We start from the raw sequence: 26,319 nt of genomic DNA, 5'->3' as shown, positions 1-26,319 counted from the left end.
TACAGAGAGTGATCCAGGATTGAATCACTGAACAGCGGTCAAAGTTATCCTTAGTTACTAATAGACTAAGAAATTTGTCTAGATTATGGAGGTGGTTAAAGAGTTCGTCGTCAAGGGTTACGTCGATGCAAGCTTTGACACGAATCCGAATGACTATGAGCAGTAAAACGGATTCGTATAGTAGAGTAGATATTTGGAGTATTTCTGAATAGCACGTAGTAGCAGCATCTATTAGATGACATAAAGATTTGTAAAGCACACACGGATCTGAAAGTTTCAGAACCGTTGACTAAAACCTCTCTCACGAGCAAGACGAGATCAGACCCCAGAACTATATGGGTGTTGGATTCGTTGAAATCACATGGTGATGTGAACTAGATTATTGACTCTAGTGCAAGTGGGAGACTGTTGGAAATATGCCCTAGAGGCAATAATAAATTAGTTATTATTATATTACCTTATTCAGTTTATTATCCATGCTAGAATTGTATTGATTGGAAACTCAAATACATGTGTGGATACATAGACAACACACTGTCCCTAGTGAGCCTCTAGTTGACTAGTTCGTTGATCAAAGATGGTCAAGGTTTCCTGGCCATAGGCAAGTGTTGTCACTTGATAACATGATCACATCATTAGGAGAATCATGTGATGGACAAGACCCAAACTATGAATATAGCATATTGATCGTGTTGTTTTATTGCTATTGTTTTCTGCGTGTCAAGTATTTGTTCCTATGACCATGAGATCATATAACTCACTTGCACCAGAGGAATACCTTGTGTGCATCAAACATCACAACGTAACTGGGTGACTATAAAGGTGTTTTACAGGTATCTCCGAAGGTGTCCGTTGAGTTAGTATGGATCAAGATTGGGATTTGTCACTCCGTTTGAGGGAGAGGTATCTCGGGGCCCACTCGGTAATACAACATCACACACAAGCCTTGAAAACAATGTGACTAAGTGTAAGTCACGGGATCTTGTATTACGAAACGAGTAAAGAGACTTGCCGGTAACGAGATTGAAATAGGTATGCGGATACCGACGATCGAATCTCGGGCAAGTAACATACCGAAGGACAAAGGGAATAACATACGGGATTATATGAATCCTTGACACTGAGGTTCAACCGATAAGATCTTTGGAAAATATGTAGGATCCAATATGGGCATCCAGGTCCCGATGTTGGATATTGACCAAGGAGTACCTCGGGGCATGTCTACATAGTTCTCGAACCCGCAGGGTCTGCACACTTAAGGTTCGGCGATGTTTTGGTATAGTTGAGTTATAGGTGTTGGTAACCGAAAGTTGTTAGGAGTCCCAGATGAGATCCAGGACGTCACGAGGAGCTCCAGAATGGTCCGGAGGTAAAGATTGATATATAGGAAGTCCTGTTTTGGTCACCGGAAAAGTTTCTTGCTCATCGGTAGTGTACCGGGAGTGTCGGGAGGGGTGCCGGGGACCATCGGGAGGGGTGTCACGCCCCAAGGGGTCTCATGGGCTATGGGAAGAGATAAACTAGACCCTAATGGGCTGGAATAAGTTCCCACTAAGGCCCATAAGGTTTGAGAAGGAAAAAACACAAGGTGGAAAGAGTTTCCAAGTGGGAAGGTGGAATCCTACTCCAAGTAGGATTGGAGTAGGACTCCTCCACCTCCAATTTAGGCCAAACCTTGAGGGTTTGAGGCTGCCTCCTCCCCTCCCTCCCTCCTATATATACTAGAGGTATTGAGGGTTTTTGAGACACAACTTTGCCACGTGCTGCTCGACCCTATACCACGCAGTTTTTCCTCTAGATCGTATTTCTACGGAGCTCGGGTGGAGCCGTGCAGGATTAGATCGTCACCACCACCGGAGCGCCGTCACGCTGCCGGAGAACTCTTCTACCTCTCCGCCCCCTCTTGCTGGATCAAGAAGGTGGAGATCGTCATCGACCTGTACGTGTGCTGAACGCGGAGGTACCGTCCGTTCGGCACTAAATCGGAACGGATCGTGAGATGGATCGCAAGACGGTTCATGCAACGGATCGCGAGACAGTTCGTGGGACGGATCGCGGGACGGATCGTGGGACGGATCGCGGGACGGTTCGTGGGGCGGTTCGAGGGACGTGAAGACGTTCCACTACATCAACCGTGTTTCTTAACGCTTCCTGCTGTGCGATCTACAAGGGTACGTAGATCCAAATTTCCTCTCGTAAATGGACATCACCATGATAGGTCTTCGTGTGCGTAGGAAAAATTTTGTTTCCCATGCAACGTTCTCCGACATAAGCATGATTGTAGTGATATTCGTATGAATTGTTTGAATACCCATGATGATAATGATAGCAAATCCATATGCTTGGGGATGCTATGTTTGATGATGATGACCTTTTTAGTCCTCTACTTTTGACGAGCAAATTTATTATGATGATACCATGCCTCCTATTTATGATGATTATAATGAGGGGAGTGGGTTTGAAAGAGTCTAAACTATAAAAAGTAATGATCCCACTATTTTGGAGGGTGTTGATCATATTAGAATAATGATAAAAGTGGATTTGGAGATGTCATGACTTTATTTAGTGATGAATCCACTATTTTGGAAGAGGTTCCAAGACAAGCAAGTTGCCATATGTGATGATTATTGTGACGACATGTATAATATAAAGAATAATGATAACCGTGAAACTTGTCATCATGATTTTAATGTTCAATTTTGTTATGTCAATAAAGTATCTAATGATAGTTATTTTGTTGAGTTTGCTCCCACTACTATGAATGAGAAGAAAATTGCTTATGTGGAGAGTCATGAATTTTCTAAGCTTGTGGATCATGAAAAGAATGCTTTATGTGATTGGTATATTGTTGAATTTATTCATATGATACTGAAAATTATTTATGTCTTGAAAAATTTGAAGTTATGCTTGTTTTGCCTTCCTATGCTAGTTGATTCTTGCTACAGTAAATTGTTTATTAACAATATCCCTATGCATAGTAAGTGGGATAGGCTTAAATATGCTTACCATGTGATTCATGATGCTCTCTTGCAAGTTTCAATCACTATTCTTATGAGAGCATCATTGAAATCATCATGCCTAGCTAAAAGGCTTTATAGAAAAGCGCTTGTTTGAAGCAACCCAATATCTACCCTTACTATTTTTGTGTGTTCAATTGATTAAGTTGTTGTAGTAGTTATGTTTTCTGTATTTTATTTCAATAATGTACCAAGTAAAGTCTTTGGGATAGTATGGATACTTGTTGATTTGATTCTGTAGAAAAACATAAACGTTTGCGTCGAGTATATGAATTCTATGATTTTACTAGTGCGTGAAAATATTTAAACTTTTTACATAGTATTTATATGCAAATTTCCTATGTTCTCCTCATTTTTTAGAATTGTCATATATGGGGAAGTATGGTTTTAGTTCATATATTTACAGTTTGTTATGGTTTTGACAAATTCTGTTTCACATGCATAGTTTGCTTGTTTTAATATTTCCATAGCTTATATTTAGTGATATAAATTATGGTAATGATAGAATACAGTAGGAAATATGTGAGAACAATTATAAATCTTGTCTTGAAAGTACCTCAGTGAATGATATGTATTTATTATACTAACGCATCTCATGAGTTCTGTTAAATTTTGTGTGACTGAAGTTTTCAAGCTTTGGGTGAGATACCAATATGAGGAGAATAAGAAGCGGCAAGATCCTAAGCTTGGGGATGCCCAAGGAACTCCAAGTTAATATTCAAGGAATACACAAGTGTCTAAGCATGAGGATGCCCCGAAAGGCACCGCTCTTTCGTCTTCAACACTAGCGGTATATCTTACTTGGGTCTATATTTTTGTTCATCACATAATATGTGCTTTGCTTGGAGCATAATTATTTTATTAGAATTTTCTTGCTATTATTTATAATCATTTTTTTCAAACAAAAGTATCAAGAATTGCCTTTAGGTTGTTTGAATTACATGTTTGATTTGTGTTGTGCAATAACGGAAACTTTTTTTGTAGTGTTTGAATTTACATGTTTTACTGGAATGTGGAAAGTTTTCCAAATTTTTACACGATACTTTCATACTTTTTTTGTTATTTCCTAAAGTTTCAGCATTTATTGAGTTAGATAAGTATACTTATGGAATTAATCACTACATGATGTTCTATTTTGGCAGATTGTTGTCATATTTTTGTTATCCGCTTATATTCTAGTTTCCATGGCTTATATTGGAAGATATAAATTGTGAAAATGATAGTGTACAATAACTAATGTTAGAAAATTATTATGCTACTTTTCTTGATAGTACATGAATGGTTGATTTATTCTTATGTGTAATAACCTATCTCACGAGTTCTTGTTGAGTTTTGTGTGGATGAAGTTTTATGACTAAGGGGAAACTGTGATATGAGAGAAATTAACCAGACACAACAACTCAAGTTTGGGGATGCCCACAGTCAGCCCGAGAGGGCAGGGGGAGGCCGACCTGGGCCCCCCAAATCTAGGGGGCTTCGATCGGGTACGCATGTCATCAAGTTACCTAGCTACGCAGTGATGATGCCATTTGAGGTAGCAGATTTGGGGGGGGGGGGGGGTCACAAGACCTAGACGACGACGATCGCTGTGGCCCTATTTATTTTGTTTGATAGGAATCGTAGGGACCTAGTAGCGCACAGTCGTGCAACTTCATCCACCGTGAGATATTAGGCATGGGCCGGCTCATGGGCAGCATGACCATCACTGCTCAAGCCCCCCGCTACTGCACAACGCTCATGTCCCCTTCTTTCCGTCGTGGATGCCCATCCCACACTAAAATTTGGTCGCCAATCGCGACAATGCTATCAACGTCATTGCCACGACAACGACGACGGAGAAGGAGCACACCGGGAGGCTCGTTATGGTAAGGATCACTATGCTCTCGATGGCAAAGTTTGTAGTCACTCTGAGCGAGATTTTCATTTGGCATTTAAAAATTCGGAGCCATCACTATTCGACTTAGGTAAAATTAGGAGTATGGGGGTTTCTACTAAAGCATGATTAACCACGAAGTTCCAGCAAATTCTGTATGAACTTCTCTGTGTAATTAACTCGATGATCGATTTTATGATTTTGTGGTGTGCTTGAAAAGCACTATCTCAAAGACATTCAAATGCTTCCTTCTATGTATAATATTTCAACTTATATCTCCACGATCAAACTTGACACAAAATAATGCTTGCTCGATTTGCAGATGATAGCAAAAATATATTGAATTTTTTGTTCAACAGTTTTCTCATATAGTTTATGACATTAACTTAGTATATGTGTTATCTATATGGCTTAGAAGATGGTTCTAATGCTTCAGCAAAGGGCAATCTTTTTTATCAAGGACATGTATAAGAAGGCGCTCAATGTGTTGATGATGGTCGAGGTATGCAACCTAATGTGATCGTTGTCGTCATATTGTAAAAAAGCGCATGCATCTTTTAAATAGCTATATAGCGATGAAAAATAGAACGCGGGGATTGTAAATTTTAGAAAAATTGTTGAATGAGATTGATGTCATACCATCATTAAGGTAATTAAATCTAGGAAGGTTAGAAAAAAACTTGAAGTTAAATATAAATTATTTGATTTTGGATGCACTTGTTTTACTAATTTCACATATACATATATTAAATATTATTTTTATGTTTATAATAATGGACATGTGTTCTAGTATCGGCTCGGGCCCCAGAAATCTCACGACCGGCCCTCGGGATACCCAACGCTCCCCAAGTTAATATTACAAGAAGTCTCGAGCATCTAAGTTCGCGGATGCGATGTTAGGCATCCCACCTCTCTTTGTCAATATTTATCTATTAGTCTTCGTTGATCCTAAGTTTTTATTTGTTCACATGATATCTGCTACTCTTGAAGTGCTCTTTTGTTTTCTTTGTTGTTTGAATAATATCCTTGGATCTGAAAGTTCCAAATAAAAAAAGTCCTCACGTAGTTACTTAATTGTTCGAGATCTTCACTTATATCTTTTGGAGTAGCTTGTCATTTACTCCCCTTCTTCACTTGTATCCTAAGAGTAAATTGTGTAATTAGTTGAGTTTCATAAAGTTGAAATTATATGAGCTTCATATGTTTGTCTCATGCTTAGTATTAGTTTCACATTTGGTTTTAGAAAGTAAAATCTATTGAAGTTTGATAATCACGACATTCATCATACAAGGAATTCATGAATGATTAGTATAAGAAAGAGAACTTTCACATACAAATATATCATTTTGGAGATTTTTTATGATTATGAATACTCGTCAGTTATTTTCGAACTTGACCAAATTAGTTGAAGTTGGACAAAGAAGACAATGTAATGAGTTATGTCTAGGTATATTTGCATAAAAATTGTATTGTTATGGACCCTCCGACATGCAATGCTTGTTTATAATCATTGCTAGTCAAAATTTCTGTATTAAAAGGGATTACTGCTTGTGCATCCAAAGTCCTTGAGCAAAGTTTCTTCCGTTAGTATCCACCGTATCTACCTATGGACGGTATTATCCTGCCGTTTCAAGTAAATTTGTATGTGTCATTGCTAAAACCTTCAAATAAACATATGTTTTGTGTGCCCGTAACACCATGGAGTGACGGGGCGGCTAATATCTTCCATCCTAAGCGGATTATTCTGATGATGGATGTTTATTCACTTATCATTGCACGAGAGAAGCTGGTAATTGAGATGCTCAATCCTGCTAAAAAAATAAAGATATAATAAAACAAACTCCCCTGAAAAGTCGATTGTTTGGAGTTTTATTTTCGCATGGGAACCGTCAATGATGTATTTAGCATGAAATATATTCAAAATCATTTGTTGCGACATTGATAGGAAAAGCATGTCATTCAAAATGTATTCATCTATGTTTTAAGCAATGCGCTCTGGCACATCGTAGAGGGAAGCAAGGATTTGTTGATGTGCTTGATGAAAATCTAAGCGTCAAATGTCCTTTGTGCGAGTAGAAATCATTTGTTGCAACAATGAAATTTCCTTTGTCGTCCTTGATGAAAATTAAAAATTTGACTAGTGTATCAATGCTTTGACCATAGAAGCTTTAACGCTTAGATTTGGTTTATTATCTCGCACAAAAGGTAGTCTACAGTCTCGTTATTAACTTTGATAATACGAAAGTCATCGACACAATGAAGAAAGGACACTCGGCCATGAGCGACAACAACAATTTTTATGATAAGGATGTTACGACTTGAGATTTAACTCTCATTAGTTTCGAACATTGTAATAGGAAAGCAAATAAAGTAGCTCATGAGCTTGCTAGACTAACATGATGGTCAATGACAAGGGATCGGTTTGAGGAGCCCATGAACAACATTGTACCCTTTTTATTGACAATGTAACCATTGTTTCTAATAAATAAAGTTTGCAATTTTCCAAAAATAAAATAAAAATAGAAAGGGATCCGTTACTCTAGCATTACTTATGCTTGGAACAACTCCAGCCAAAAAAGTCCAAGGATGTTTATAATATGATACAAATAAAACATCTACCTTTTTCACCCTGGGGGCAAGCGAGTTTCCAACCGCACCCCCAGGTTTCGGCCCCCAAATGCCAACTATTTCAAATTTGTTTTACCCATTGCCAAAAAAGTCGGCGCAAAAAAAGGCGCCCTGGGGGGAGTGGAGATGCTCTTAATACACCAGTACAACTGAAACACTATAAAAGTATAACCCATGGCTTATGTGGCAATACAGCAGGGAAGTTTACATTTACTCCATAAGATGCAATGACATTGATAAATATACCAGCTGGAAATTGGACAACAACTACACTAGATGTTTTCCAAATGATCAAAGGATGTTTATAACATGATACAGGATTGTATAAAATACATGCAGTAAATATGAATTAAATCATTGCCCCTCCACGCCTAAGAAATGCCTGTTCGGATGTAAAGCAGAAATGTGTTAGAAGCTAATAACAGTACGTTAGCTGCCAGTGTACGAGTGTTCTAACGAGTGGTTTACCAACTTGGTCGCTTTGACACACTGGATCTGTCTTTCTCTCTTTTCACGCTGGCACTCACCGCACCAGCTAGAAAAATCCATCTGGTATTTCTTCATCTCCCTGAACACGGAGCTGAACCAAAGAAGCACTAATTTAGCTGTGCATTTAGCAGGCTCCTGATAATCACATTAAATTGTAACAAAAAGTAACGGCAATGTTCAAATACTTCATGCATGCACTCAAAGCTGTTGGGTTCTCATTTGAACAACCATCTGAATACGCAGTAGACATGCAACAGTTATACAGCGTGCCTCAGGGTAAAACGGAACCAATTTTGTTTTACATCTTATTAATGACATAAAAGCATAAGTGTCCCTTATTATCTAAATTTGGTGCTACTTCAATTTTGCTTCATATATACTCACATGATTTTCAGACTGGGGCTTGGGCCATTTCTACTGCCGAACTAATCCGTACATGATTAAACATTGCTATTCCTGCTTTTCTTGTTGATTCTGGAGGATACAACTTATGTAGACCACTTTGTCACTGCCATTCTGTGCAGGGCACCCTTTCTCAGTTCCTTGTCCTCGTCCTCTTGCTCTAACGGTTGCTTCTGCTATTCCACCTCATTTTCAGACTGGGGCTTGGGCCATTTCTACTGCCGAAATAATATTCAGCCTTTTCCTGCTCTTAGCATCTTTGTAGCAGCACGCCTGTTTAGTCTAGGCTTCAGCCCTTTGATTGTGTGTGCTATGCGTGTGATTGTAGCACCCTGTGAGCACACTATGCTGCCCACTCAGTCTGTTGAGAGTGTTTGTATACACTAAAGTTCTGAGCATAAGGAATGTCACTCTTACGTTCATGTTGGCCTACAGATGTCAGTTTCTCAGGGTATGTTATTTTTTATAAGCCATGTCCCTTCTATGCTCATCCTTTCCCTGGAGCTTCTCCAGATTTTTTTGTCAAACCACTTTCTCAACATTAGTTTCAGTTGAAGGTGTTAGAGAGATAGTTGTAAGTCTTGTATGTTCTCTTGTGTATTTCCTTTTCAGTAAGGACTCCTATCGTAACACTTCTACTGTACAAGCTATATTGGCTAGGGCCCATGGAATATATTATATTGCTACTTCAATATTAGGCTTGTTACAGAGGCTTGAGATTAGCACACAGATCCTAATAATGAAATTGCTTTAACCAAATATATGCTCAAGTCTTACGGCTATGAACTCTTGGCAACAACTGAGAGTTGCATACCTCACATACAAGCTAAATACAAAAAGGAATCCAAAACATAAGTAACCCACAAAACCATTAAGATATGAACATTATAAAAACATCAGTGGGGAAGTATGATAACAACACAGTATATAAATGCATATATGGCAAATTATTTTACTATGGCGATGAAGGCTAGAGAGAGTGGACATGTCCAGTTGCAAAAATAGGTCGCTGAGAAATCTTGGGACAAAACTGAAACTGCAAGAAGAGAACTGAATACCTTCTGCACCACAAAAGCAGATTCATTCTGAGCCCTGATGATGTCGGTCTAGCTCCATGTCTATGACGGCCACGGTGAAGTACAGCTCGTCCAGGAACATGAGAGTAATCATACATTTCCTGCAGCCAATATCAGGCATGGGAATACTTGATTGAAACACTGTGTATTGCTTCCTCCTAAACTTAATAATTATTTCTTTGAAAAAAGGCAAAGTATGAACTATATTGATTTGCAGGTACTGCTTAACAGTTGTGAACAGCTTAACATCCCTATCTTGCCAACAGCTGATGTCAAATCCCATGCGAGAAAAGTTCAGAAGTAATGCATTCAAGTTAATGAGTATGAACAAAGATGGCAAAACCCGGCATGCATGGGCACATGGACAAACAAATGAGAACCATAAATCTTAAAAGAAGAAATACAATAATTGTGTTGGTTCACAGTAGTTACCAAACACCATGTACCTCGTGCTGCGTTTCTGAGTTCACATGATTCTCGCAACGGATGCCACGAAAGTACAATTCGCCGCCAGAGAATTGCTTGCCAAGGCAAACATTTAATGTGACCTCAGAATCATCAACATGGAAACCTGCAAGTCCGAGTATTAATAGCTTACAACAGAGAAACAAATATTTGACTTGCTTAGATGGTATCTCTAGGCACTAAAGAGGTGGCAAAGCAGATGGACTTGTCTTGCAGAAGGCGTCACGGGAAGTGATAAAAGAAATGTAAGTAAAGAAAAATAAAAGGAATGAAAGTTCTGGTAATTACAGCTCCCCTTTTCAAAAATCAGGGCATATTTTCTCTTGCGCATAAACCAAGAGAACATTGAAAGTGACCCAACACCCCTAATTATTACTCCCTCGATAGTGTTATATTCGATGGTGCATGTAGGAAATATAGTGGGGTATAGAGGGACCAACACACTTATTTTGCTCTAGAATATCAGATACACCCTATGCCAGAGAGGGGGGAGGGGGGAGGGGAGAGAGAGAGAGAGCAGGGGCGGAGCTAGCTCCCGGCTACCTGGGGCAACTGCCCAGGCTGCTCCGGCCATTCTTCACTAAACAATACAAAGGGACCATGATTAATATTACTAATCACTTGGGCAAACGCTGGGCAACGTTGCTGTGTAAAGACTTTGCCCCGGCTCCTTGAGCTGGCTGGCTCCGCCGCTGAGAGAGAGAGAGAGAGAGAGAGAGAGAGAGAGAGATGAAAAGAGACACCTAGGGTGTGGAATATGGAGTTGACATGAAAACGAGCATCTATTCTGAGACAAATTTGGCCAATGCCCATAACATAACAAATCACTACGAATCATCAGCTGACAAGGGACAACGAAATGGGCAGGAAACAGAAAATCACAAGACAGCTCCTGGCCAGTTTAAGAGCATCGTTTTTAAATTTTTATAGTGGATATATACACTTCTTGCAGAGCATGATCATCACGAATATACACTTCTTACAGAGCATGATTATCACGACGGTAAAACTAAAAATCAATAGTACCACAGCAAGATTGTATCAGTCCACATTAACCAAATAAGCTATGTCCTTCACGTTTCATAGCAAGAGGCCACTATGAGTATCTTCCACATATAGATCTAATATCTAGCTTTACTTTGTTTGAACAGATATATGAGTTCAAAGAAGTTGTCTCATGTGCTATCCTCAATATAAAGGGGGACAACAAACACACACACACACACACAGTAAGAAACCCTACTTAATTTACAGCATGAGTACCCCTCTAAAAGCCACCCATACAGACATGCACAATTCGAGAACAGAGAATATACAATCTTGCTGAGGTACTACTGATTTCTAGTTTTACCATCGTGATAATCATGCTCTGCAAGAAGTGTATATATGAGTTCAAAGAAGTTGTCTCATGTGATATCCTCAATATAAAGAGGTTGGGGGGGGGGGGGGGGGGGGGGCACAGACAGTAAGCCTACTTATTTTACAGCATGAGTACCCCTCTAAAAGGCACCCATCCAGACATGCACAATTTGAGAACAGAGAACTTCAAAAGAGTCTGGCGGCATCCTTGGAAATAACAATGGTCAACGGTAACTTACCTAGTTCAACATCTCGGTCTTTCCCATATTCTACAACAAAAGCATGATGAGAGTCCAATGTTCCTCCACCAACCTCAGGGTAAAAAACTGAAGGTTGACACAAAGAATATAATATTAATGTGGAAGGAAGGATATGCTGAAACAATTACAACAATACAGCACAGCAATAAATCGAATAACCTTTAGAAATTGGAGCTATGAACTCCTCCATGAACTGATTCAGCATAGCTTCCAGGCCAAAATCATCAAGGACAGCACCATACTTATTCATTGTATTTGGCCTCATTATCTTAAATTTCATTGCATGAACCCACTTTTCAAAGTTCTCTACCTACAAAGGTGTAAATAATTGCGTTCACATTGGAGCAAACGCCTTCATAAGAGCTAAAGTGGGTGTTAATTACTTTACCATACCTCCTCCAATAGCATGTCACAAAATTTGGGCTGTAACATAGCAAATGAAAAAACACCAGGAGTTGGTTCAGTCATTATACTTGCAAGGCTTTCTTCTGTATTGGTTCTTACTGCTTCGAGGAATGTTGGTAAGAAGAAAGCTGCAGGATGCATGCTGTATAATTCTTGATGAAGTGGCTGTAAGTTGGCAAAAATGTGAATTACAAGCAAGCAAACAGGAAAGAAATGGTCCTCCGGAAAATAAAATCATGGCCAGTTACTAGCCACACTTCTATCTAAAATATTTTAAAAGATCCAACAGAATGGTCATGTCGAGTCCTGTGGCACATGGTAGCCAGTACTTTTAGAGTTATATCATGTTCCATGTACAGCCTATATATTTTTCCCCATTGTAACGGGTTTCCGACATATTTACCACCTATACGTGTGTGTATATACGCGGCATCCGAAAACATTTCTTGTGGACAGCCTGAAGCACTCATGGTACCATTATGAATGTACAATGTACAAGCCAAAACTGTGAAAACCTTCATTGAAAAGATGGAAAGTACAATCCTCCTAAGAGGCTGGTGATACATGGGTCGTGAGCCCGGTCAATGTACATCCCAGGATGTGGGCAGGACAACCCGTAGTCCTTGTGCCCCAGCGAGTGCCCAACACTTGGCCTCATCTCTGATCTTATCCACTAATGTGTCTATTGAGGGCCGCTCATTGTCGAAGGCGCATTCATTCCGATGTTTTCAAATCATCCATGGGACGAGCATGGCGATTGATTGCGGGCCTTTGCGCGGTGCCGGGGGTGCCTGTTCCTTTGCCCTCTACCACTAGTCTATGAGTGTAGGTTCGCTGGTGAGGGGTTGTGCTGGTATGGATGTCCACGCCAGGATGTCGTGCCAAGTTTGTCGGGCAAACGGGCATGCCAAAAGCAGGTGTTGCATAGTCTCCGAGGCTTGGTCGCACAGTAGGCGTCGGGGGTGGTGTGGTAGGCCGCGTCGAGCAAGCCGCTTCGCCGTCCAACATCGACCCTTGCCTGACAACCAGTTGAAGAACCTGGCACGAGGCGGCGCCCAGCTCTTCCACGTCAGTTTCCATGAGGGGCGACACGTGGAGCCGTGGAAGGTCGCGACGTAGCATGATTGTGTCGCGTATGTGTCGCTTGCTGTCCATCTCCATAGCATTCGGTCTGGCTCGTGCATGATGGCGATGTGTTGCACAGCCTGCCAAAGCTGCAGATATTGTCCAATCTCGTGCATCCTGATGACTCCTTGGATGTCGCGCGTCCATGAATTGCCGGCGAGCCCCTCCGCCAGTGCTCTCGTTTTGCATCACCATTTGGGTATGCATTTGTATAACGCCGGTGCAAATTCGCGCACAGATTGTCCATGTAGCCAGCAGTCATCCCAAAACAAGGCAGTCCGTCCATCTCCAATGACCATGGAAGTGGAGGCGGAGAATAGTGCTCGCTCCTCGCGGGAGAATTGTAGGTCGAGTCCTTGCCATGTGCGGTCTCCATCGGTGCAGGTGTACCACAGCCATCGTAGTCGGAGTGACAGCCCGCCGCGCTCTAGGTCCCGGATCCCTAGGCCATCGTACTCAATCGGGCGGCACACATGGCGCCAATTGACATGGCAGTGCCCGCCATTGGCCACGGCGCGGCCGGCCCACGGAAAGCCTCTCTGGATCTTTGCTAGTTGCCTGAGAGTTTTTTGTGTGTGTGTGTGGGGGGGGGGCGGGGGGGGGGGGGGGGGGGGGGGGCAAATGGCAGCATTTGGTGAACCGGGATAGCGTTGAGTACCAATTTGACCAATGCGAGTCTTCCAGCCTTGCTCATGAGCCATGCCTTCCATGTCGGCAGCTTCGCAGCCACCTATTCGACAAGTGGCTGGAGTTGAGAGGTTGTGGGGCGTCCCAACGTCAATGGAATGTCAAGGTAGGTGATGGTAAGCTCTACCACCATGTATCCCATTTGGGTGATCATCGTGGTCGCGTCAGGATCTCCATGCATAATGGTGGCCGAGCTCTTTGCATAGTTGACTCGTAGGCCGCTGGCGTTGCCAAACAGGATGAGGATGCCCTTGATGGCCTCCATGTCGTCCGATGTGGCATGGCAGAATAGCATGACGTCATCAGCGTATAGTGAGATAGCCGGGATGTTCCGTTGTGGGTGCATCTGTCGTAGGATGCCACAATCATGGGGGCGACAGATGAGGCGGCCAAGGATGTCCACGGCAAGCACGAAGAGTTGCGGTGACACAGGTCACCTTGGCGTAGCCCGCATCGGTGCCATATGGATGGCCCCGACTCTCCATTGAGCATGATCCTGATGCTCGAGTTGGTGAGTAAGATCACGATCCACTCCCGAAATCGAGGCCCAAAACCATATTGGCCGAGCATTTCAAACAAGAAGGGCCAGGATAAGGAGTCGAAAGCCCGCGTTAGGTCCAGTTTAAGCATGACTCGCGGGGCCGCGAGCCGGTGCAGCTGCTTCATCGATTGCCTGACGAGGACGAAGTTATCATGAAGACTCCACCCTGGGATGAATGCATTCTAGTTGCGGCTTACCAATTCTCCAAGTCTTGGGGCAAGACGCAGCGAGATCACTTCCGCGAAAATCTTGGCCACAATGTGTATGAGGCAGATCGGGCGGGTAGTCGCGAAGCTAACAGGCGTCAGCACGCTTCGGAAGCAAGGTCAGGAGGGCCTGATTTAGCTTGCTGAAGCCATGGTCGCGCAGCTCAAACAGCTGCAGGAAGGCATCCAGAAAATCCTGTTGTACTATGTCCCAGCATGCCCGCAAGAACTCAGCTATAACCCGTCGGGTCCGGGTGCTTTTTCGGGCTGGGAGGCGTTTGACAGCGTCCCAAATCTTCTCGTGGTTGAATGGTGCGTCGAGGCCAGTCAAGTCGCATGGTACAATGAGCTGCGACAAGTCCATTGAGTGGTCGCGGGGGGGGGGGGGCGGGGGGGGGGGGGTTGAGCAGCTCGTCGAAGTGTGAGAAGGCTGCCTATGCCATCCCCTCCTGGTCTGTGACCACGTTGCCGTCCACGGTGAGGCTGAATATGTGGTTCTTTTGTCGGCGAAAAGAGCATCGCCGATGGAAGAACGTTGTGTTGGCGTCACCGTCTTTAAGGGAAGTGATTCTTGCACGTTGCCTCGCAATGGGGCGCTCCAAAGAGCCCAAGATAGGTGATCTTTAAGTTGCTTGCGCAGCCAACCTTCAACAGGGGAGAGCACGCGGTCCTCCTGGGCTTTGTCAAAGCGTGAGATCAGCTCCCTGAAGATGGCCATGTTGTCCCGGATGTTCCCTTTGGATTTGGCGCTCCAGCTCGTCAACTTGCGGGCCGTGGCTTGTAGCCGTAGCATTAGCCGGCAGAAGGGGTCTGTGTCATGCACCGAGCCCCAAGCGGCGGCCACCGTGTCGTGAAACCCATCCAACCTAAGCCAATAATCCTCGAAGTGGAAGCGTCGGTGTGTCGCGTGCGTGGGCGAGTAGTCGAGGAGGAGGGGGCGGTGATCCGACATGACGGAGGCTTGGCAGCGCAGATGACAACTTCCATGCGCATCCTCCCGGTCCAAGGTGCAGAGCACGCGGTCTAAGTGCACCAGGGTTGGTGGTGACTGTTCGTTCGACCACGTGAATCATCGACCATTGAGATATATTTCCTTCGGTGTGAGGTCGTTGACGACGTGGCAAAATTTGCCCATCATGCGGCGGTGCAAGTTTTCACGGCTCTTACCTTCATCGCGCAATATCAGGTTGAAGTCCCCGCATAACATCCAATGCCCTGGGCAGTCTGTGTGTATGTTGCGAAGCTCCTGCAGGAAGGCGATCTTGTCGCTGTCTTCCTGGGGGGCGTATACCACAGAAAGCCACCAGGGCATGCTAGTGGACGTTGCTACCTTAGTCGTGGCCATCCTAATTGAATAATTCCCTCTAAGAAGAATGTCCATGTCATGGACATTCCACCGACAAGGTAATGGGTTACTCCTAAGGCACATCCTGGTACAATTCTCAAGGCAAGGCTGAGTAGCAGGGGCAACTTTTAATTTTGGCGGGAAAAGGGGAGAGGTCCCCGTTCCTGGTTTTCCTGTAACCGGATTCCCGAGAACCACAAAAATCCTTAGAATGGGAGCCCAACTCAGCACCTTTTGATTTGAGATTTTGAGAAGAGTTGCTCTTTGGATAGCAAAGTATGATGAATGTTGTTGGCCCCAGGAAATACAAGTTACATATTTCCTAACATGGTATTAGACCCTAGGTTAAATTTTTTGCACGCACAACTCATGCTTGAATCTTCCAGCGGGCCGCCAGTCATCTCTTGTCGGTCATCGTTGCTTCCTCTTCCCCGCCGCTGCAATTCCGGCTGCTGCTGCCCACCGCCGTTTCCCATAAAGGCCACCTGATCCCGGTTAGGAAAATATTCAACTTGTATTTCCAGGAGGCCATAGGCCAGCATATATACATGTACAGGTGGGAACCCCCTCAAACTCATGGTGGATTAACAACACTGAGTTTGGAGAGATAAAAGCCAATGCTGCGCTCTAGTCTGGGCCTTCATCAGAAAATCCGCCAACTATAACTCCGAAGGCAGCACCAATATGCTTGGTTAGCTCATGCTTCACAGGATCGCGCGCAATGCTAATAGCACATGTACTGTCAGATAATAACAGAGTAGGTGTAGTGACAGAAACACCAAAGTCCTGAAGTAACCAAGTCACCTCTGCCGTCAAAAGAGACATAGCTCGCAACCCAGCCTCTACACTCGACCGGAAAACTGCAGTCTGTTTCTTCGACTTCCAAGCAATGAGAGAACCACCAACAAAGTCTGTTTCTTCGACTTCCAAGCAATGAGAGAACCACCAACAAAAACACAGTAAGCAGAAAGTGAAGGGCGATCTGAGGGATCACTAGCTCACGTAGCATCCGAATAAGCCTGAAGTTGTGCCCAGAAGATATTGGAGAACGTGAAGGAGGTGACTATAGTGAACCGAAGTGGGAGCGAGAGAAACTGACTCAGAATATGAACCGGATAAGAGATATTCGGACGAGTGACAGCGAGATAGACAAGACTCCCAACAAGATGATGATAACGCTCGGATCAGACAAGGGGTCACCATCAATATCACGAAGGTGAACATTGAGCTCCATGGGAGTCTCAACAATGTCGTCATCAATAAGAGCAGCACGAGCAAGAAGATCCGGTATATACTTTTCCTGGGATATAAAAAAACCATCAGTTAGAAGTGACTTCAATCCCAAGAAAGTAGCGAAGAGGTCCAAGATCAAACATAAGAAACTGCTCATTAAGACGGGCCTTTACAAAGGAATATACTCGGAGTCGTTGCTGGTGATGACCATGTCATTGGCATAGAGAACAAGAGCCACAAGACGAGCTTTGTAACGCTCAAGAGAATCATCGGAGCTAGTCTTAACCTTGTAGACCCACTTACAAGTGATGGGATGGACACCTGGAGGAAGAGAAACAAGATCCCACGTACCGGCGCGTTCAAGAGCAGCAATCTCCTCTAGCATCACAAACTGCCATTCGGGATGAACACAACCTCACGATAAGAAGTCGGCTCAAGAATAGTTGCACCAGCAGTTGGAAAACCAAGACGATCAACAGGCAGAAGCGGACAAGCCATACATAAGCTGAGACAAGGAGGACGACACATCAGTAGACGCATCCACATTACGTGAACGACGAGTATAATACTAAGGAAAAAATGGAAGAATACGAGGAAGAATCATCGAGATACACGATAGGGTACATGGGCGGGAGGGCGGGCCGAGCCTAGCGTTGACCTACAGGGGAAAGGAGCATGCGTCGAGGGCCAGCTGCGACGAAGAAGAGGAACGACGATCACGAAGGAGAGTGGCAGCAGGGAGCGGATCACTAACACGAGTTGCGGCGTGTAAAAAATTGACCTAGCTCTAATACCATGTTAGGGAAATATGCAACTTGTATTTCCAGGAGGCCGTAGGCCAGTATATATATACATGTACAGGTGTAGAATATGCAGGAAACCCCATATACAATGGGATAAATACAAAAGGCTACATGGCTATATAAATAGTACTCTAACAATCTCGACCTTGAACCGCCGGCCATCAACAAGACTGATGTGCGACACCCACCAGATAGGCTCGCGGTCAACACCCGCTCAGCTTGCGAACAAAGATCTTTGACTTTATTCCCGACCTGGAACCTGGATATCCGACCCCTGGGGATGGCTCTACACCTGAAGACCGCACCAGGCGGAGTCAGCAACCAGACTGTCCGGCTTCCTACCCGTACGTCCGGCGTGATCCCAAACAGTCCAGCCCGTGCCTGCATGCAAATCTGGCCAATTGGCCATGTATCTCTCTCACATACCCCTTCGTCCCTAGGACTATATATACTTTTCCCCCACCTCCTTTCTAGGGTTAGCAAAGCATATGAATAGATCTTGAGAGAGCTTTGCTCATCTTTATCTCTAGAGGAACAAGGTCTCCTAAGGGAGAAGGATTCCCCAAGTGAATCATCAAGACCTTCACATCCCTAGGATTGGAGAAGACATCTCTCAAGACACTCACATCTCCTACAGATTGGGGAAGAACCGGCCTAGGTTACTTTACTCTCCTTGGTTATTCTTGGATGCAAGATACACCTCTTGTATTGGCTTGTGGTTGGGTTACTTGGTGCGGATCTTGTCCAATTAGTGTTTTCTTGTGGGTTTGTCCCCTGTTCTTCATGCCCCAAATCCATCTCTGACCCCCCCCCCCTCCTGCTCACTTTTCTAGCCTTGTTTTGGATATTTCTCATCTAATTCAAAAATCCCGAAAGAAATAGCCATACCCATTTTTTGAGTGATATGTGGTTGTAGTGAGTTTTTTATGTATTTGATCCACGAATCCGATGCTTTGCAAGGCATTCTACCTTCCTTTGCGTTCCCATTCTTTTTCCCCGTCAATTTTGAACAAGGAATCTTCATTTTCAGACCCCAAATCGAGTTATGTTGCCCCAAATTCGCGAACTAGACTTCTGCTAACTGTCCGGGACCCTAGCCAAACGCCCAGCCCGTGACCAGACAAAGGGAGCCGGACAATTAGTCAGAGAATAGTTTCGTCCGAGCTTAAGTCGGACTTTTCATCTTCCAATCAGCACGTCCAGCCCCTAGAAAAACTGGCGTGGGCTCTTTCATCGTTTTGGCCGTACTTTTGATTCTGGACTTAGATTTGAGCGTTCTTGATCTCGTTTTGAAGCTATCCACATGGCACTTGCATGGTTACGGGGTATTGTTCATTTCACACTTTGTGTCCATCTTACCATGTCCATTTTGCATGTCATGATCATTCCTATCATACGACATGCACTTGTGACCCATGCTCTACATTATACATGACCCATGCTTATATTTCTTCTATGTATATTTGCAAGCTTGGTGGAGGTATTTATTATTATTGCCATGTTCCATGTGTGTTACATGCCTATGATGATACTTGTGTTGGGGTAGCCATAATTATGTATTGTTTGTTCCAAAGGACTTCTCCCCAAGACATTGAAATTTCCCCATGATGATTGGTGTGTCGATGGTTGTCCATCGCAAAATCAAAGTGGCCAGATCAAGAGTGATAGGTAATGCCAATGAAGCGGACAGCCTCAACAGGTTGGTTTCTCCGGAGTGTGTCAACTCTGCATTAGGGTTGCCCTTTCTTTGGCCATGTTGCAATCTCGGTTGGTAGCCAGTTTTCTTCAAATTAACTGGGCAGTTCTCTTCTAATTAGTAGCAAATTGAGGCCTTAAGTACAATTAGAAATTGTTTGTGTCCATCTACATATAGGGGGATTCTAATAGCTACACCTTGTCGAGATATTGTACTAAGATAACTAATATTGTCAATTGAACGCTTACACTGAAAAACTTACACATCTATGACTGTAAGTTGCATGTAATTCCACTCATATTTACTTCCATATTCATGTGCCTCTAACTATAATGATCTCCACATTTATGGCATGCTCGATAAGAACATTGTAAGTATAAAATTCACATGGCATGACGGATTGTCAACTATTTATCTATGAAAATCGAACACCCTACGCACTAGCCAGGCTTCTATCTAATCCAACGCACAAATCAAACAACAAACTTTGCAAAGGATGTGTCGATTCTAGGCCATCACATATGGCAGGTTGTACAAGACAAACACGTTGCGCCATACACATTTGTTGTCGCACAACTCAAAAAAATTGTAAACCAAATGGTACACTTACATGCATGTTGGATATTTCTAATTGCAAATGCATGTGCAGGCAAGAATAAGATTGGCAGTTGTCGATCTCATAATATTTAGAATATAAGTCGACGCTAAATTGCAAACCTTATAGAGGTGGACTATCTTCTGCCTGTATTCTTTGTGCCTATGAACCTGCACCAAAAATAATACATCACATGAGTAAGCTCACCTAAGTAACAGGACATAATACATGCTATTTGGGCCTGCAAGAAGCAAGGTTGAAATGCCGAAAGCAAGCCTAAGCTAAATTCAACTACAACGGGAGGAGTGTTTGGATCCTTGGCAAGAGTAGTTATAGCCTTGATGGGCAAGGTTAAGTGTTTGGAACTATTAAAATATCTTAGCTTTTCTGGACCAGCTTGCTTAGGTGGGCTAGGAAAATCTTGCTTGCTTAGGAGAGCCAAATCGGCTCCGCTTCCAACGGCGAACTTCTCGCGAAAAAGTCTACGACCCATTCCTGACAATAGTTTTCACGAGAAGGCTGGTAAAACAAAAGAACCAAACGACTCGACCAAGCAAGGCTATCAAAGTGAAAGCTGGCTAGATGAGCTAGCCAAGCTACTGCCCAACTAAGCAATGGAACCAAACACTCCCTACATTGTTTTGCTTTGACATTCTCATAATCCAGTTGCGTATATACACTGATGAAGGTTAAAACCTGCAACAAAGGAATCAACACCAAGTACAAAGAACAAAGCTCAACAACTCCATCTAAATTGCCTAAATCTGTAATAACAAATCCTACTGCTGCTAAGTAATAAATATAGCCCCACATTTTTACAGCTTAGTTGATTAAATATCAGACTTGGCAAACAAAACCGTCGCTGTATGGCTAGCTGTGCTGCCAGTCCATGCCGATATTGCAGATGCAAGCAATATCACAAGTTAAAAGGACACTATTTTTACCTGCAACTTCTACTCCTGCTACCCGAGTGTTCAGAATCTTCCCAAGTACCCAAACCTAATCAAATAGCTAAATCAAAGAGAACCTAGAAATTTTTTGAAATTCTTATGTTACAACTGACAAGTGAAAGAAAATAGTAGTATGTCCACAATAACTAAAATTTAAAATTGTAGTAAGGACTTGAATTACTTCTCTTTTGTACTTGTGCTTATTGTTATGCTAGATAAGTATATATCACATGTATCATAATATACATTTTTTTAGGAATAATATATATAATATATATAGAGAGAAAGAAAATACATACTACTATCAGGTGTAGTTACCTTCACTTCCACCACCATCCGATTGTATCAAGATCCGAGCTTACTTTAATGGGTCATGGGTGGAGAAAAGGTGGATTTATTTGCACCCTCTTTGTTGGTTTGTTGAGCTTCCGATTTTCTTGGCTCAACCGACCGGTTAGGTTGTCTCTTATCTTATACATAGTATTTAAAGAAGATTGAATCTAGATGGCGCATGCAATCCAAACAATCTCATCTCTTCCAACCAGATCAAAACATGCACCGTGCACCAGATGTTCAACAAAACATCAACAGAAAAAAGGTATGCATCATTGTCTTCTCGATTTACATACATCTATATGCATGTAGATTGATTTTCTATATCGCTCTTCGTGAATCAGGCTGGACATGTGCAGTGGTGAAGCTACATTCACTTCTCTGGGCGGGCCAATACGGGCCAGGTTAATAAATACCATTGAAAATTTGCTTTCTGGGCTCAGATGACAATACATATACCCCCGTTGTGTGGAGAATTGGAGTATGGAGTGTATACCAAGATATGTTCCGTGGAATATGGAGTATGTATGACATGACTGGGTAATTGAGTAAAGTATGGAGGATATTAGGATTCTGCAGAGAGCTTAGATAATATAGTACAACCTTAGTATTCGGAAGTGTGGGGTAGATATAGTAGGACTTTTACAGAGTATGCTTGTCATGCTAGCATGCCCTTTATATGATACCCGGCAGGTTGTTTAGATATTATTTTTTCTGAAATAATAAATAAGATATCTGGTCAGTTGCATGTGTGACTCTATTGGATTTTCCACCTATCCTCTAACCCATTTGGGTGGAAGAATATGGGACACATAGCAAGCAAATAGGCTGTAGCTAAAATGTCTTGTATATAACTACACACGGTTGTACCGAAGCTTGTTGATATCATGAACATAATTTCTCATAAGATTTGGTCAATCGGTTATAAAACCACATCACCACACAGCTAGATTACTCAGCTTAAAAAGCTTGAATGCGGTAGATGCATTCGGGAGCACGCATGTAGTTGACTCATGAAAGAGTGCCAATGACTGGGTAAAAACTGAACAGTAGTCATACTAGATCCAGGTATGAATGCCGGTTATTTATGACAGATGGAACAATAAATAAAGTATAAAGCACTAGATTACACAACTCAAACAAAAATTACCACAAGTTATTCACGGATGCATGTAAATTATGTGTGCACCAGAATTCATGGCTAATGAGAATGGTGTTTGCAATAATTCTCGTTAAACAAATTCAGTTTCCACCATTAGATGAGAGACTATTACTCAGATAAGAGACAGCCTTATCACATCAACATGTTGGTAATTGGATTAATATAAGCTCACTCCCTTAAAATCAAGCAAAACCAATAGCTAAGCAAACACTTTGCAAAATTCAATTTATAACATACAAAAGAAAACAAAGGATTGTCTAGGTAAGCATGCAAAAGAAAACTAAGGATTGTCCGTACCACATATAACCTTTCTAAAAAACAAGTCATGTAGTTTTCTAGCCACTAGACTGCCTCCATGTTCGTACCCACTCATAGGGCTGCCAAATGGATACAGAATACCTGTAATATTTAACTACCCCTTTGATAGAATACAAATATGGTTGTTATGTTCCCATCCGATTAACAATTTTTCCCAGATTTAGATTTGTGTTTGAAATTGCATAAAATTATGAATGGAAATATAGTACGATGCAAGTATGTTATGTGAACATTCCTAATCCAAATTGTCTTTTTAGAAAATATACTCATGTCCATCTTCAAATTTGAAAAGCAATATACATATCTGGCTGGTATCTTTTAGCTCAATGTTATGTCATATTCCTTAGGTGATAGAAATAAATTGGACTAACAAGGTGAGCTATAAGGATAATGTGCTGCATCTTGCATGCCATCACCTAAGTTATAGGGATATCAACCAAGCTGAAGGATAATGTGCTGCATCTTGCTAACATCCTACTCAAATTCATGTGTGCCCCTTGACAAATATGCATCCAATTCACCAGTTGACACTCCTGGCAACCGCAAATCTTTTTTCCTCACCAAGTACTACCTGCCCCATCACCCAAAGATGCCATTAGCAGGACTGCTATCTTCCACTCCATTTGCTTGCTTCATCCAATTCACCAGTTGACACTCCTGGCAACCGCAAATCTTTTTTCCTCACCAAGTACTACCTGCCCCATCACCCAAAGATGCCATCAGCAGGACTGCTATCTTCCACTCCATTTGCTTGCTTTCTGCTCTGCAAGTTCAGCAGTTAGGGCACCTCTGTCCGCGGATAGCATCCGAACGCTTCCATGGACAAGATACGGGAGCCTGCCATCCAACCCTCTACATCAAATGTCCACCTCTTAACTTAAAAATATATGCCTAATGTTGATTCGAGTGGAGTGATGGTCATTTTCTAATGCGTACAAGAAGAGTACGTGCTAACTAATCACCTTCTTTAGCATGCTTCCGCCAATGAGTGCGTGCTAACTAATCACCTTCTTTAGCATGCGTACGAGCAACTTCCACCACCTCAGCCAGATTCAACCGGCCATCCAGCACCTCCGAGCGGCCGGGCGCGCCTGGTTCGAGGCGAAGGAGGTGGCGGCCGCCAACGACGAAGCTGCAGCGGCACGGCTCCCAGGGCTGTCCGAGGAGTACCAGCTCACGCAGGTATTCTCGTGCACCCTCACGGAGTACCACCTCCATAGCCCCGACTCCCGTGCTGCCGACGGTGATGGCAACTCCGGCTCCGGTGCAAAAGAGTAGAACTACGGTGACGAGTAGTTTAAGAACTAGTTTAAGTTAGAAGTATGTTTTATGAACTATGTTTATGTCACATGGTATGAACTATGTTTAATTTCCGTTCATTAAGCTTGTATATGAACTATGTTTATATGTGGAACTCCCGTGATGTATAAATGGTGCGAACTACTAGTTTGAAAATCGAGTAGAACTCCGGTGATGTTTGTGGGATCTGTTCTGCCTCCGCATCTGCCGTACCGCAAATTTCGGTTACGGGAAACCGTAGACGAATTTTGCAGGACGGCGGTTTGCGGGATCTGCTAGAGATGCTCTTACCCCGGGCTTCCTCTCAAAGCCAACTTCTCCTTCCCAAGGCCCCACTGCCGAATAACACTGTCTACCGCTGTTAAGAGTATGTCCGTATGTCCCATACACATAAGTCAGTAGCTAAAGAGGGGTCGGGAGCTCGACCTTGTTTCGCTCGCCATGGGGCCAATATCGCGCGAGTATGTCCCGCATGAAGTGCAGCTTGACATCACGGTCGGCCTCGAGGAGGCTAGGCGGGAGGTGCCGCTCCAGGGCGCTGTACACGGCTGGCGCGTACTCGCCGCGCACGTCGGAGTAGTCCTGCGGCTTGTGCTCCGTATTCGGATTGAGGCGCAGCCGCCTGTCAGAGTACGCAGCCGGGCCCGACGGCCGGCCGGCTGTGCGCGACGGCGGCGGAGCCACGCCATTCCCGTTCGCCATCCCTCCCTGCTGGCCCTCGTCCCGTCGCTCCGCAGGCCCCTCTAGAGCCATGGCAAACGCGGCGGGATTACAACATCGAGCGTACTAGGGTTAGGGCTTGGAAGGAGCGAATTGGGTGAAAATTAGGGTTTTGCTGTCTCTCACTCTCACGCACTCCCAGGTCAAGGGCCGGGGAGAAAGGGCAGTTTAGTTGGAGTCCTCTCCTCGGCTCCACGCTTCGGAAAGAAAAATGAAATACTAGTTCGGTTTTTCTCTTATAATAATCTCTCTATCCTAAAATAAATGATTTAATTTTGTACTAACTTTAATATAAAATTAAATTACTTATTTAATATAAAATTGGGTCATTTATTTTGAGACGAAGGTAGTACTACTATTTTAATGTAAACTAGGTTTCTTTAATAAATTGTGGTCTTTTTATTCAAAACTTAATTGCATCTCTACTCATGAATAGTGAGGGCCTTTTTGGGACTGCTCTACTTCATAAAATTCAGTTTCGCTCCATCAAATCTACTTTGAAGCAGTTTTATACAGAAGTTGTAACTCTTTTAAAAGAGTGTTTGACTTTTATCTAGCTCTAACTTCAAGAATGAAAAAATTGATGAAAAGGATATGTCTAATTGGATGAGTGGGGAGAAATTAAGGGATATCCACTTACTAGTGGTAGTAGTGGGTAATTTCCTTTCAACTCTAGCTTCTACATATTTTTGAAGCACCTCATAAAGAGCTTCACAAAAAACATGAAGTTGTACCCTAGATTCTACCTTTTTTTGCTGAACGGCGGGTCGTGGAGCTACCACGTTTGGCTTGCGTTTTCTAGAGCAAAGCTGAATTTTAAGGAGTGGAGTAGTCCCAAACAGGTCGTGAGATCTCTGAATTTGGATAGTTGCAGCATGGCGGTAGAAGCGATTGAAGATTTGATGAAGAAGATGACGCTTTCGATTATAGAGAAAAGAGGAGGCAAACTAGGTAAGAAAGGTGCGGGAAGAAAGCCATCTGATCCACACGCAATTGGTAAAGTGATGTTAAACATACGTGTGGTGCCGGGATCTTGGCGAATAGACTTGGAAGGGTTTGGTGTCACATGCATGATCTGCAGTGCAAGCATCTGGGTGAGAATAGATTCTTGTTTACTTTTATGTATGTATCGGGATGGAGGAAGGCACTTGATGAAGGACCCTGAATGTTTAACAGTGAATTGCTAGTCAGGCGAGAGATTGATCCACGAAAAACCCAAATGAGGTGAAGTTCAGGTTCATACCAATATGGATTAGGATAAAAAAATCTCAATGGGCAAGATGGACATGGGTGCAGGAAGAGCTATAAGGATGTTGCGGGAGAGGCGTCTGA

The 26,319-nt window shown here is 43.1% G+C and overlaps 1 protein-coding gene across 4 annotated transcripts; it reads right to left on the bottom strand.

Moving 5' to 3' along the window:
• Positions 1–7,650: 7,650 nt before the first annotated feature.
• Positions 7,651–25,177, bottom strand: LOC123443648 (2-oxoglutarate and iron-dependent oxygenase domain-containing protein CP2). Of its 4 annotated transcripts, none has more exons than XM_045120123.1 (9): positions 24,694–25,176; positions 20,328–20,375; positions 11,963–12,139; positions 11,729–11,879; positions 11,549–11,635; positions 9,932–10,056; positions 9,468–9,586; positions 7,987–8,098; positions 7,651–7,900 (listed from the first exon to the last, which is right to left on the bottom strand). In XM_045120123.1, the coding sequence occupies exons 1-9, from the start codon at positions 25,018–25,020 to the stop codon at positions 7,868–7,870; spliced, it is 1,179 nt and encodes a 392-aa protein (XP_044976058.1). In that variant the 5' UTR covers positions 25,021–25,176; the 3' UTR covers positions 7,651–7,867. The 4 variants fall into 4 exon arrangements, with proteins under 4 accessions (XP_044976058.1, XP_044976059.1, XP_044976061.1 ...); XM_045120124.1 differs by having other exon boundaries at positions 7,991–8,098; XM_045120126.1 differs by lacking the exon at positions 24,694–25,176 and adding an exon at positions 21,474–21,506.
• Between the last annotated feature and the right edge of the window lie 1,142 nt (positions 25,178–26,319).

The sequence above is a fragment of the Hordeum vulgare genome, chromosome 3H, assembly GCF_904849725.1.
Source record: "Hordeum vulgare subsp. vulgare chromosome 3H, MorexV3_pseudomolecules_assembly, whole genome shotgun sequence".
NCBI classification, from domain to species: Eukaryota; Viridiplantae; Streptophyta; class Magnoliopsida; order Poales; family Poaceae; genus Hordeum; species Hordeum vulgare.
The sequence above is the reverse complement of the archived record's forward strand: the minus strand, read 5'-3'. Positions and strand labels throughout refer to the sequence as shown.

Coding starts and splice junctions, on each gene's coding strand:
- LOC123443648 (XM_045120123.1), bottom strand. CDS start 25,020: ATGGCTCTAGAGGGGCCTGCGGAGCGACGGGACGAGGGCCAGCAGGGA. Junction 11,880..11,962: donor GTGACATGCTATTGGAGGAG/GTATGGTAAAGT, acceptor ACACCTTTGTAG/GTAGAGAACTTTGAAAAGTG. Junction 8,099..9,467: donor CTGCTTTTGTGGTGCAGAAG/GTATTCAGTTCT, acceptor TCTTTGGTTCAG/CTCCGTGTTCAGGGAGATGA.